Source organism: Monodelphis domestica, chromosome 4 (genome assembly GCF_027887165.1).
Source record: "Monodelphis domestica isolate mMonDom1 chromosome 4, mMonDom1.pri, whole genome shotgun sequence".
NCBI classification, from domain to species: Eukaryota; Metazoa; Chordata; class Mammalia; order Didelphimorphia; family Didelphidae; genus Monodelphis; species Monodelphis domestica.
The window spans coordinates 289067553-289080364 of NC_077230.1; the positions used below are offsets into that span (position 1 = coordinate 289067553).

At 38.0% G+C, this 12812-nt stretch overlaps 1 protein-coding gene across 2 annotated transcripts in view; it reads left to right on the forward strand.

Annotated features, from left to right (window-relative positions):
• Positions 1-12812, forward strand: part of RNF17 (ring finger protein 17) — a 132635-nt gene that overhangs the window by 108133 nt on the left and 11690 nt on the right. For both annotated transcript variants that reach the window (XM_007495180.3, XM_001374679.4), the window contains exons 28-31: positions 76-195; positions 2390-2470; positions 4225-4350; positions 10663-10719. In XM_007495180.3, the coding sequence (XP_007495242.1) occupies positions 76-195; positions 2390-2470; positions 4225-4350; positions 10663-10719 (384 nt within the window). The remainder of the gene's footprint in view (positions 1-75; positions 196-2389; positions 2471-4224; positions 4351-10662; positions 10720-12812) is intronic.

The following is a 12812-nucleotide window of genomic DNA, read 5'->3' on the forward strand; positions in this document are numbered from 1 at the left end:
TCTTATTGAACACTGAGGTCTGTGAAATCACTCCTTTACCACTAATTCTGTAATACAATTCTTTTTTTTATGTAGGTGCAGTATTTAGACCATGGATATACTGAGAAGATCCCACAGTGTCATCTTTACCCAATTGTATTATATGCAGATAGACCTCAGTTCTGTATTCCATGTCAATTGTATAACACTGTTCCTGTAAGTAAATTAATTTGTTGTGTAATAACCCAGATATTATTTCTGCCATGATGATTGATGAAATGTCCAGTGTGTAAGATGTATTATCCATGATTCACTGCCATAAAGTTGTGTTCAGTATAATAACCACATGAACAGAGCTAGAAACAACCATAAAGATCATAGTTTATGTTGTGATTTAGTTTGCTTTTGGTGTTCTGTGTTCTTATGCCTGGATGATTTGAAGTATATTTTACTGAGGAGGGCAGTTGAGACTTTTTTTAAACCCTTACCTTCCTCTTTAGAATCAGTACTCTATATTGGTTTCAAGGAAGAAGAGCTGTAAGAGCTAGGCAATAGTTCCTTAAGTGACTTGCCCAGGGTCACACAGGAAGTGTCTGAGGCCAAATTTAAAAACAGACCTCCCATCTCTAGGCCTGGCTCTCCATCCACCGGAAGCTAAGAACTTCCTATAGCAGTGGTTCTCAACCTTTCTAACTGCAATACAGTTCCTCATCTTGCGATGTGATAATTAAAATGTTTGGGAGCAAGGGAAATATATAACAATTATGACCGCTGAAATATGTTTTCTACTGTGTCTTGGGTTTATATATATATAAGATGGTCGCCAGGGAATATATTCCCAATTTATGAATATGCTCAAGCCAACTGGGTTTTATAGAGAAATTTAATTTATAATACACTGATTAATCAATAGAAAAAGAGAGAAAGTAAGGAAGGAATTAGAATGAATGAATCAGTCAGTTGGTTTTATCACTCACCCAAGATCTCTCTAGGTAAGGCTTCTCATGTCAACCTCAGGCTCCACCTTCAAGAGAGCCTCCTTTCAAGAAATGTTTCCAGAGAATTCTCCTCCTTCAGAGCCAGCCTTCTCTCCTGGTCCTCCAACAGAGCAACCTCCTCAGTCCTCCTTCAGAGCCACCTCGCTCAGAGCAAAACCTCCCCTCAGTTCTCACATCTACCAATCACTGTCCATGTCTTCCCTGTGCCAATGGTGGCTCTAGCTTAACCCAGGACCGCCCAGAAGTCTGTGGCTTTGCACATGTCTGTTGAAGGTCATATTCTCAAATAATTAAATCTTGATCCTTGCTGCAGCCCTTCCTAAACCCTGTTACTCTGAGTAGGGTGAAGATTGTAGTTCCAAGACCTGGTTCTGTCATTCCAAGTATCTCCATTGTATCAATTCTAAAATCAATCATGACTCAAAGATATTCCTGTTCTATGCTTAAGCATAGGTCAAAACCCTTTCCATTGTTCAGCAAAAGGTTTCTGTCCTAAAGTAGTCTTAAGTAGGGAGGAGAAGGATCCTCCCATGCCAAGGGGTTTTCACATTCCAATAGAGTTCTTACTATCAGTAGGAAATTTTTCAAGTATGAAATTTCCCAGTGGGGAAATTTCCAACATTCATAAGTCTAAGAAATTTTAAGGTTTACAGCGATGACCCCAAACTAAAAAATTATTTTGGTGGCTACTTCAAAACTGTAATTTTGCTACAGTTATGATTTGGAATGTAAATACCTGATATGCATTATGTATTCTTATTGCTACAAATTGAGAGGTTGAGAACCGCTGTCCTATAACCTTCCTGAAACAACATTAGGTGCAGACTTTGATTATCCATGGGGTAAGTATTTCTTTGGTTTTAAGAGATGACTCAAGGAGTTTTAAGCCAGCCATTATGTTTTTCCCCCTTGTGTTTCAGCATAATGGAATAGTATTTGTTGAATATACATGAATGAATACATTTTCTAATATTTCTGTTTCACAATTGACTGATTAAATTGATGTCATAAGAGTTATTAGTCAGGGCTTAATCAAATTACATCAGATTACTTCAGATAGAAGAATTTTGCAACATATAAGTATAGAAGAGAGGTATCATGTAGTAAATAGAATTCTGGACTCAAAGTGTGGAAAATTTGGAATATAAGAAAACCGAGATTTAAATTTCCCCTATCCATACTATCAGTATGACACTAGACAACTCTTCAAAACCATAAATTGTGATCAAGTTGCATAATTCATTACATCAGTAAAATCACAGGCATAAACCAAAATTCAGCAATGTTTTCTCTTGCAAATTCTTTGAAGATTTATCTGAAAATAACTTCATTATGATTCCATGGCTTTTGTTTTGTTGTAATGCATGTTGTTTTTATAATGGAAAATGACAGATTTTTTTTATGCCAATTAGATTGGAAATTTCTGGCAGCCAGATGCTGTAGAACTACTTCAAGAACTACTACCAAAGAGAGAGGTGGAAATTCATAACATGGTAATTCACATCATTGTTTAAAAAGCTTAAATTATTTCTATTGATGTCATTATAACTCCTTAAAAGAATTGATTTGAGGGAAGAAATGATATCTAAACCTAGATCTTTAAAACAATAAACATGTACTTTTTGCATATATGTAAGTGAATAATTGATACATAAAGGGAATGGACATTTTTATTCTAAACTTTTAAAAAAGCTTAGTTTTAGGAGTGTGTAAAATTTTTTAAAGGGTACATAGAGCAGTTAGCCTTAGTTCCATGTTGCTAAATAAATATTACTTTGTCTTAATTTATGGACTGCAGTCAGAGGTAGTGGTGGTATAGTAAAAATAACACTGGTTTTGGATTTCTAGGACTTGAATTAGAAATCTGGCTGAGCTAATTAATGCTATTTTGATCCTATGCAAATCATTTGATCCTCTTGAACTTTAATGCCCTCTTCTTTAAAAAAAGGTTGGTCTCGCTGACTTTTAAAGTGCTTTTCAGCTGTAAAACTCTTATCCTAATCCTGTGATTCTAAGAAACATTATCAAATGCAAAAAGAAACATGTTTTTAAGAGGGGAGGGTATCACTATCGATTGGGCACCCTGCAAGATTTTAAGAGAGGATCCTCATTCCAAAGAGATGTCTTTAATCAGAAAAAGAAAAACAAAAAGTGGCAGTTTAAATGACTTAGTGGATAGAGAGCCAGGCCTGGAGTGGAGAGGACCTATGTTCAAATTGGCCTCAGATACTTCCTAGCTTTATGACCTTGGGTAAGTCACTTAACCCTAATTGCCTAGACCTTACCACTCTTCTGCCTTGGAACCAATACTTGTATTGCTGCTAAGACATAAGGAAAGAGTTTGAAGGGGGAAAAAAAGACAATCCTTCAGGATTACAAGACTTCAAAGGAGGAAAGTTATGGTTTTCTGGGCACTGAGGAAAAGGTAGAGGGTTGGATAGCCTTTGAAACAAGAATAAAATTTTCACTGAAAATAGTATATAATTTGGCCAAAATACAATGTTGCTATAGGGGAATAATGAGAAGAATTTGTTGGAGATGGGGAGAAGAATTTGTGAGGATGTAAATGCCAGACTAAGGATTTTTCACTTGAGTCCTAAAACCATTAGAGAATCATTAAGTCATATATGAATAGGGAAATTATATTTAAAGCTGTGCATTAGAAAATTAACTTGGCAATTATGTAGGAAGAACTAAAGTGGGGGGACTTATGGAAGTACTCCAGACTTGAGGTTATAGCATAGTATAGACAGCCACAACATAACTGAGGTCTGATAATCTTAGTTGCTTTAGATTGCTGTTAATAGATGTATGAAGGTAATTTTCATGTAAATTTTTTAATTTTTTATCTTTAATATTCTTCCTAAATTTTGGGTTCTAGATTCATGTAGATAGTTTTTAGGAATTGTGATATAGTGGAGAGCTCTGGAACTGGAGTGAGTAAATTTTGCTCAGACGTTTAATACTGGTATGATCTTGGGCAACTTGTGAAGAAAGCATTTTATAAGCTTTAAATTATTATGTGAATGATAGGTGTTGTCATTTTACAGCCTAATACATTGATTAGCTTCTTGTAAATAAAGGAAAAGTACTTTTGAAAATTTTATAATTTAGTGCTGTGACTTACAGCCTTTCTATTTTGCTTAGAGCATAATTGTAGTTTTGTGGAATTATAAAAATGTTCAGCTCTCACATTAAGATAGTATTGTGTTTTGAAACTTAACAGTCTTCTAATTGTACTTAATAGGAATTACCTGAAAATCCATGGGGAAAATTATCTGTTCACCTCTATTTTGATGGAATGTCACTTTCTTATTTTATGGCACACCATAAACATTGTACATTTGAAGGTTCTGAAGAAATATTGAAAGAGGTAATCAAGTTTCTTTTGGGTAGAGTTAGGAAATCTCAAGCTTAATCAAAATGATAAATATTTAATAAAATAAGTAGACTGTGTTTCACAAAACTAAATAGTTGAAAGTGATCTCTTCCAATTCATGATGGTCAATTCATACCAGAATTCATACTTGGAAGAGTCCTCGATAACAGACTTGATGAGTGGTCATACACCTTTATTCAAAGACTTCTAGCAAAGGGGAACCTACTTTCTTCTGTAATAGCCTATTCTACTTTAAAATTTATCTTTATCTCAAACCTAAATTTCTGAACCCTACAGAAATGCTGAACATACTTTCCACATGAAAATCCTTTGATGAACTCCTTGAATCTCCCATATATCCAGTATATCTTTCCCATATATCCTATTATTTTATTCATCAAATCTTCCATTCCTGCCTCCACAAAAACCTTTTGTGTTCATTTCTCTCTTTACTCATGTAGCAACCACACTTAACTATTGTAATAATCTCCTAATTGATAAATCTGGGAGTCATGTGTGGAAATATGATTATTAAATCTGTGGGAGCTGATGAGGTTGGAAAATTTTAAGTGAGTTCAGGACAAGGCCTCAGAGTACATCCACACTTAGGAGGCAGAATTTGAATGATGATTCAGCAAAGGAAACTCAGAGGAAACTTAGTGGGTGGAAAAGAGCCAAAAGAGAGTAATGTAGGGGGCAGCTGGGTAGCTCAGTGGATTGAGAGTGTAAGGATTAAAATTTAGGGGAGAGGGGGAGACTGAGGCAGGTAGAAATTAGTTTCTCTCTGCAAGGAATATATAATTTTTAGAGGTTTATTAAAGTTAAAGATTAAGAATATACAAGTAAGAAACATGTGCCTAGGCCAGAGGCCTAGACAAAATAACCTCACATCATGGAAGAGATGCCTCTGCTCCAAAAACGGAAGTCCAAAAAAACAAGACCTTCAAAAGCCTTTGCTTAAATATCTTCTCGATCTCGGCCCAGGTGAGATTACAAGGCATTCTGGGGAAGTGGAGCAAAGGCTCATGGGGATTGTAGTCCTGTATTCGAGTCTATTTTTTACATCCCCCCGTGTGATCATTTGTGGAAAAATTAATTTTTTCCCAAAAGGATCATAAAAACATAATAAACTTAAAAGATTACAATTGTGTGAGGATAAGAGAAAAAAGAATAAAACCAATAATTTCTGAACACATTGACAAAAAGCCGTTAGGGGGCAGTCCCCTTTGGCATAAAAGTATACATACAAATAAATGTTCAATCAACCACACCCAAAGTTCAATTTTGTGCAACTTGTGGTCTGGAGGCTTCTTCATGGTGGCTTCTCCAACAGTTCAGTTCTGGATTCAGAGAGGTAGCATCTTCTTTACCTAAAATTCTTCTCAAAAGGAATTTAAACTTGCAATTTAAATAATGATTTTTTTTACATTCCCCCGTGTTGTGGGTGATTGAAAGATTCAGAATCAGTTAGGGATGCATGGCTGAGGTATGAGGTATATGAATCAATTGGCAAGAGATATTAAAAAGACATCAGAAAATACAAGGCATTCTCACAAAAAAATGAGATCCATTTCCTCTTTGTATCTGGCCATGATCACTGTGAGTAGAAGGCAAATGAATTGAACAAGGTTAACAATTTTTCATCTTTAAAAATACAGTAGTACAAATATGTAGATATCAAAATCCCCAAAATTCTCAATAGCCCAATTAATTACAATAGCAAACAAACACACTTTCATATTTCACATAAGTTGCTGTATGACATTTTTAAAACCTATGAATTGATGGACATTTGTCACAATTTTTACAAACATAGCAATCTTTAAACCTCGGTAATAAACATATATATATATATATTTTTTTTAAACAAAGTAAAACTCATCTTGGGTTAAGAACATAATCAAGAAATCTATATATCATTCTGGTGCAAGTAAAGTAGTGAGCTGAAGAGTATAAATAAAGGGTGCTCCTTTTGGAGGCTTTTCCCAAGGGTACAAATGCCCTGAAATTTAACTGCCCAACTTCCATTCACATGTGGGAAGGTTGGGGGTTATAAAATACATTTCACTTCAGCTACTAGAATGGGCCTTACCTCGTGGTAGGGGCAGGCAAAAATAACTAGACTGTTAAAAAAAATTCCAAAATCATATTTAAAAAACCCTTAAAATCAAATCATTTGAGGTATTTAGCACATTACATTTTTCCAAGGTTGTTAATACAATTATAACCAGTTCTGAAGTCCATCTATCCTCAGCAAAATAGAAAAAAGCTGTTTTTTCATATATGGGCTTATTCACAATAATATTTGTTCAACACAGTTATAGGGGAAAAACAACAGAATTTTAAAACTCAGTACATTCAAAATAAATTCAATCAACCTTCAGTTCAAGCAGAATAATATTGAATCCAGTAATATATGAATTTAAAATCACAAAGTTAAACCTTAAACAAAAAATGCAATAGAATACAGAGATTTTTTAATAAACCATTGGAGTCTGAAATGCCTTAGAGTGTAGCCTTTAGTCTCTTCAAAGTTCCTTGGGGTTTTTTTTTTGTTTGTTTGTTTTTATTTATCCATTTAAATGTCTATTGTCCGAAGGTAGAGTAGTAAAGGCTAGGCTATGGGGTTCAAGGGATCCGTCCAGGGCCCCACAGCTGGGAAGCATCGGAGGCCAGATTTTAACTAGAGACCTCCGGTCCCTGGGCCTGACTTCCAGTTCGCTGGGCCACCCATTTTCCTCCCCAAAGTTAAAGTTGAATCTTTGGGCTGAGTCTGCTCCCAGACAGGCAGGTAAAATCAATGAAATTGCCAGAAGAGTCAAAAATCCTTTTAAACAGCCCATTGCTATTAAGTTTCTGTTTGAAAAGATCTGTTTCTTCTCTCTAGTCTTTTCTGTCTTTCCCCTCTCTGATACCCCTGTGGCCAATACCCCCAGCCACGTGGAGGCTTAGCCTAAGGGAAAATTGCCCGGTCTCCTTTCCCTCTGGTCTCTCCCCTCCGCCCACGTGGCCAATACTGTTACCAGCTGGTCGCAATGAGTCCTCAGCGATCTGCTCCAAGGATCTGGGTGATGAGCCGGCTGGGTCAGAAGCCAGATGGGTGAGAGACAGACTGCCAGGGTGGGTCGGGCTGGGAGCTGGAGCACAGCTCAGGCACCAGGTGAGAGGCCAGGAGCAGAAACAGGAGCCGATCAAGATGGTTTTCTAAAGAGTATCTTGGAGAATCGTGGCTTTAAAAAAATTCTCTAGGCTAAAAACATTTTTGAGAAGTTCTCATCCAATCTAGTGGTCGCCAACTGTAAGGATTAAAATTTAGGGGAGAGGGGGAGACTGAGGCAGGTAGAAATTAGTTTCTCTCTGCAAGGAATATATAATTTTTAGAGGTTTATTAAAGTTAAAGATTAAGAATATACAAGTAAGAAACATGTGCCTAGGCCAGAGGCCTAGACAAAATAACCTCACATCATGGAAGAGATGCCTCTGCTCCAAAAACAGAAGTCCAAAAAACCAAGACCTTCAAAAGCCTTTGCTTAAATATCTTCTCGATCTCGGCCCAGGTGAGATTACAAGGCATTCTGGGGAAGTGGAGCAAAGGCTCATGGGGATTGTAGTCCTGTATTCGAGTCTATTTTTTACAAGAGCCAGGCCTAGAGATGGGAGGTCCTAGGTTCAAATCTGGCCTCAGACACTTCCCAGCTGTGTGACCCTGGGCAAGTCCCTTAACTCCCATTGCCCAGCCCTTACCACTCTTCTGCCTTGGAACCAATGCACAGTATTGACTCCAAGACGGAAGGTAAGGGTTAAAAAAAAAAGAGCAATATAAAAACACAGACAGGAGTGAGTATTCAGAGAAAAATGATCAGTATAGTCAGGTGCTACAGAAAGATTAAGAAGAATGAGCATTGATCAAAAAAAATCATTACATTTGGTATTTAAAAAATCACTAGTAATTTTAAAGAGAACAATTTTAATTGAATGACAATATCAGATACTAGATTACAAAGGGTTAGAAGTGGAAGCAAGTATATTGACACCTTTTTCTAGGAATCTGGCTGTGAGAGGAAGGACACGTTTAGAACAGAAGTTTAAGGGAGATGGTAGAGTCTAATGGGCATTTTTAAAAGATGGAAGAAACTTCAGAATGTAATCTACAGAGAAGGAACCAATAAAAACTGAAGATTAGATAGATCATAGGACTGATTGTAGGGACAGTCTGCTAGAGGGTGTAGCATCTAGGATACCTCTAAAGTATTCGATCTTGGGGAGAAAAAGGCTACCTTTTCCTATGAATCTTGAATAAAAAGGGGCAAAAAAAGTAAAGTGTTTTGAGTTATAGAAGAAGGTCATACCAGATGGCTCTTTTTTTTTTTTAAAGTATGAGGCAAGATCTTTAGCTTAGCAAGTGGTAGGAAGGGTTACCATAGGAAATGAAAAGATGTTTTGGAACAGCCAAAAAGGGAAAGAGAATCAATTGGGGAGGAATAAAAAGCCTTTTTCACTGTAGTGAGAAGTTCAGTAGGACTATATAACAACAGCTTGTAGTGGACTCCATCAGGAGAAACTACATGACTTCCTCCAGTAGCATTTGAATAGGAACTAAGAAGGAAAATGATGAGTCATCTAGTTAGATTTCAACACAGAACAAGGGAGCAAAAATGTAGAGTTCAAATGGTCCTTTAAGTGGTCAAGATTAGGGAAGCAAGGAGTTAGAGCAAAGGCAAAATACTGAGGGTTAGGGGACTCAAGGCCATGAAAAGAACAAAAATAGGTTGGGGTGGGAAATAGGCATAGAAAAAAATATTGACTGTCAGAATATTACAATTGAATTAAAAGAATTTCAGAGTTCTTCATCATGAAAGTAGAATACTTCTGGGTGAGGGCATAGTGTGAAGTCAGATGATGTGATCATTGGCCAGAGAAGATGAATTTGGTCAGTGTAGTGGTAGGCAGGAATGGCTACACTAGTGATAGGAGATGAGTTGTGCAGTCTCACATCACTGCTATCTGGCCTCTGTACCAGGCTTTGTGACCTATTTCCCAATTCATCTGTTTTCTTTTTCTGATCATGTGGTCTGTGGCATACTCCAATGATACTAACACCTGTGTTTCTGCTTCCATCAGGCTTTATCCAGATGCTATCCAACCTTCTTCCACTCTCACTTCTGATTTCCTCACATAGTTTTCTTCTTAATATTATGCTGCTAGCCCCTTTTTATTAGATTTGCAAGATCCTGGGCAAATATGCTTTACAGTAAGGCTTGTTAGGGGCATCCCAACTGTGGTCAGTAGCCTGTCGTTTGTATCTATTAAGCCATTGCCTAGGACCATAAGTCCAGTTCTCAGGTACCATCATCTTAACTAAGTGTTCTTAAACCCAAAATGATTTTTTCTTCTGAAACTGGATTTTAATGGGCAGCCGTGTGGAAGGTACTATCTGTGTCCTTGAGGTCTTCAGGTTCTTCTCTAAGACTTCATAATCTTTGGTAACACTTTCTGTATTCCTATAGTAGTATAATTTATGACCATTTACATTACTTTAAGTTCGTAGTTTTACATGTTTAAAAGTATCTCTCATATTTCATTTACATTATGCTCTGGGAAGCTAGCACAAATCTGTTGATAGTGGGCCAAAAAATAGTGGCCTCTTCTCAGGAGGGAGTCATCTGACCCTTTTATTCAACTCTTTCTCTCACCCTTCTGCTTTCTCCCCAGTCTTCGTCTATGAAAGGTATTATGTACTAGAGAACCAGCAACTACTCATCAGAAGGAAGATCTTTATAACTTTATTTCTCACATAGTGTTTAGTGGTTTTCCTTTTTTCCTCTATAATGTTATTCTACTCTCTAACCACCTGTCATAGGATAGGATTCCCTCTGCCTCTTCAGAAGATCATTTTTCACATTTAACACTTCAATATTACATAGAACTATATATTTGGTAGGGGTGAGCAGACATGTTTTTCATTGATATGAGGAATCTCCTATCAATGCAGATCTCTATCCACTCTATAATGAGTATTATAAATAGGAATGAGAATGCCAGATTACCATATTACTTTTCCAGATGAAATAAGACCCACTATATCATAAGAATTTGGGGTCACCATTGAAATGGATTTATTGTAACATTAAAGATTTCCTGTGGGTAAAATACATGGAACACTATTTAGAATCTCTCTGGGAATCTATGACTTTGCTCTATGTCCTGAAATAACTAAACAGAATTTAGCTAAAATACATATACTATTAGGGTAAAAGCAATGTGAAATTTTTTAATGTAGTAATATTATTACTTTTATTACTTCAGAAGTCAAAGGATCACAGTGAAAAGTATGAAGAAGAAAATTGGGAAATTATTTTTAAGGTAAATTTCAGTCCAGATTTTGTTTTGCAATTAAATCACTTCCATTTTTTATTAAGTGCCTGAACATACTACCTTGTGAGTGTTTACTAAATAAATACTTTTTCATTTTATAATCATGAAAATTCAACAATAGATAATTTGTCTTTACTTCTCAATTTAAATATTTTTAGTGCTATCAATGTAAACCTGGTATCACAGCTCCCTGTGGTAGGAAGACAGTGAATTTAGCAAATAATCTTGTTTATAGGCTCAGAATATCAACCCTGAGAAATCCCTTTGGATAATCTTATTCTAGTCTTGCAGATATACTGGTTATATTATATCAGGAGACTTATTAATTATAAATATAGTAGTGGTAGTCTCTCGGTGACAGAGAACGACAATTGTCTTTGTGCATTATCATCTATTGATGTACCCTCAGGTAGCTTTGGAGTCCAAAGGCTGAGGCGCAGAGTGTGTGGCACATGGGGCCTGGGACGCCAGTTGTTACGGGAGGTGCAGTTGTGGCCTGGTGTCGGCGTTCATGCGCAGCGGCAAGACGTCGATGTCGCTCATCTTCAAAGGTGGTGGCGTCATAGTTAATGTGGGTTCACCAGCTGCTTCTGACAGAGGCAGCGAGTTCTAGTTGCTTTGGTGTAATGCCAGCCCACTTCAAGTTTGACTTTAGCAGCTCTGTGAATCTATTCTTTGGTCGGCCTTGTTTCCTGAGTCCAGCTGACAGTTCACCATAGAATACCTGTCTTGGTATTCGCTGTGGGTCCATGCGGATGACGTGTCCAGACCATCGTAGCTGGGTTTTGAGGACCAGGACTTCGATGCTGGTGGAGTTGGCTCTGTCGAGGACTTCCTGGTTGGTGATTCGGTCCTGCCATCAGATCCTCATGATTGACCGGAGGGAGCGTTGGTGGAATTGCTCCAGCTGTTTCATGTGCTTCCGGTACAGTGTCCATGTCTCACAGCCGTACAGGAGCGAGCTGAGGACCACTGCGTTGTACACTTTGAGCTTCGTCGCAGTGCTTACACCTCTGTGTTGGAGGACTTTGGAGCGCAGCCGCCCGAGTGCCTGGCTGGCCTTTTGGATCCTGACATTGATCTCGTGGTCTAGGGACCTGTCGTTGGCAATGGTGCTGCCCAGGTACTTGAAAGTGTTGACATTAGAAAGCTGCGTGCCATCAATTGTAATGCACAGCTGGTTAGTTGGCCTCCCTGGTGCAGGTTGGAACAGCACCTCTGTTTTGCTTAGGCTGATAGTCAGGCCAAACAGTTTTGTTGCGGTGGAGAACCTGTCCACAGTGGTTTGAAGATGATTTTCTTGGTGGGCCATTGTAAAAAATAGACTCGAATACAGGACTACAATCCCCATGAGCCTTTGCTCCACTTCCCCAGAATGCCTTGTAATCTCATCTGGGCCGAGATCGAGAAGGTATTTAAGTGGATTCAAAGGCTTTTGAGGTCTCGCTCTCTTGGCTCTTTTTGGACTTCCGTTTGGGAGCAGGCGCGTCTCTTGCATGATGTGAGGTTATTTTGTATAGGCCTCTGGCCTAGGCACATGTTTCTTACTTGTATATTCTTTAATCTTTAGCCTTTAATAAACCTCTAAAAAATATAATACTCCTTGCAGAGAGAAACTAATTTCTACCTGCCTCAGTCTCCCCGTTCCCCCTAAATTTTAATCTTTATACCATGAGAGCACAGTCATCTGCGAAGAGAGCTTCCAGGATGAGTCTCTCTGTTGTCTTTGTTTTTGCAGTCAGGCGGCGAAGGTCGAATAGTGAGCCATCCAGTCAGTATTTGATGTAGATGCCCAGGTCTAGATCCATCACAGCATGTCGTAATACTTGTGTGAAGCATAGGTTGAATAGTACCGGAGCGAGGATGCAGCCTTGTTTCACGCCATTGGAGATGTTGAAGCGATCAGAAGTCTCTCCACCAGATAGGACTTCCCCTGTCATGTCGACATGAAAGATCTGAATCAGTTTGACAAATTTTTCTGGGCAACCGAGCTTGCTAAGGATCACCCACAATGTGTCCCTGTTCACTTTGTCGAATGCCTTTGTCAGGTCTATGAAGACAATGTAGAGACTCAGGTTCAG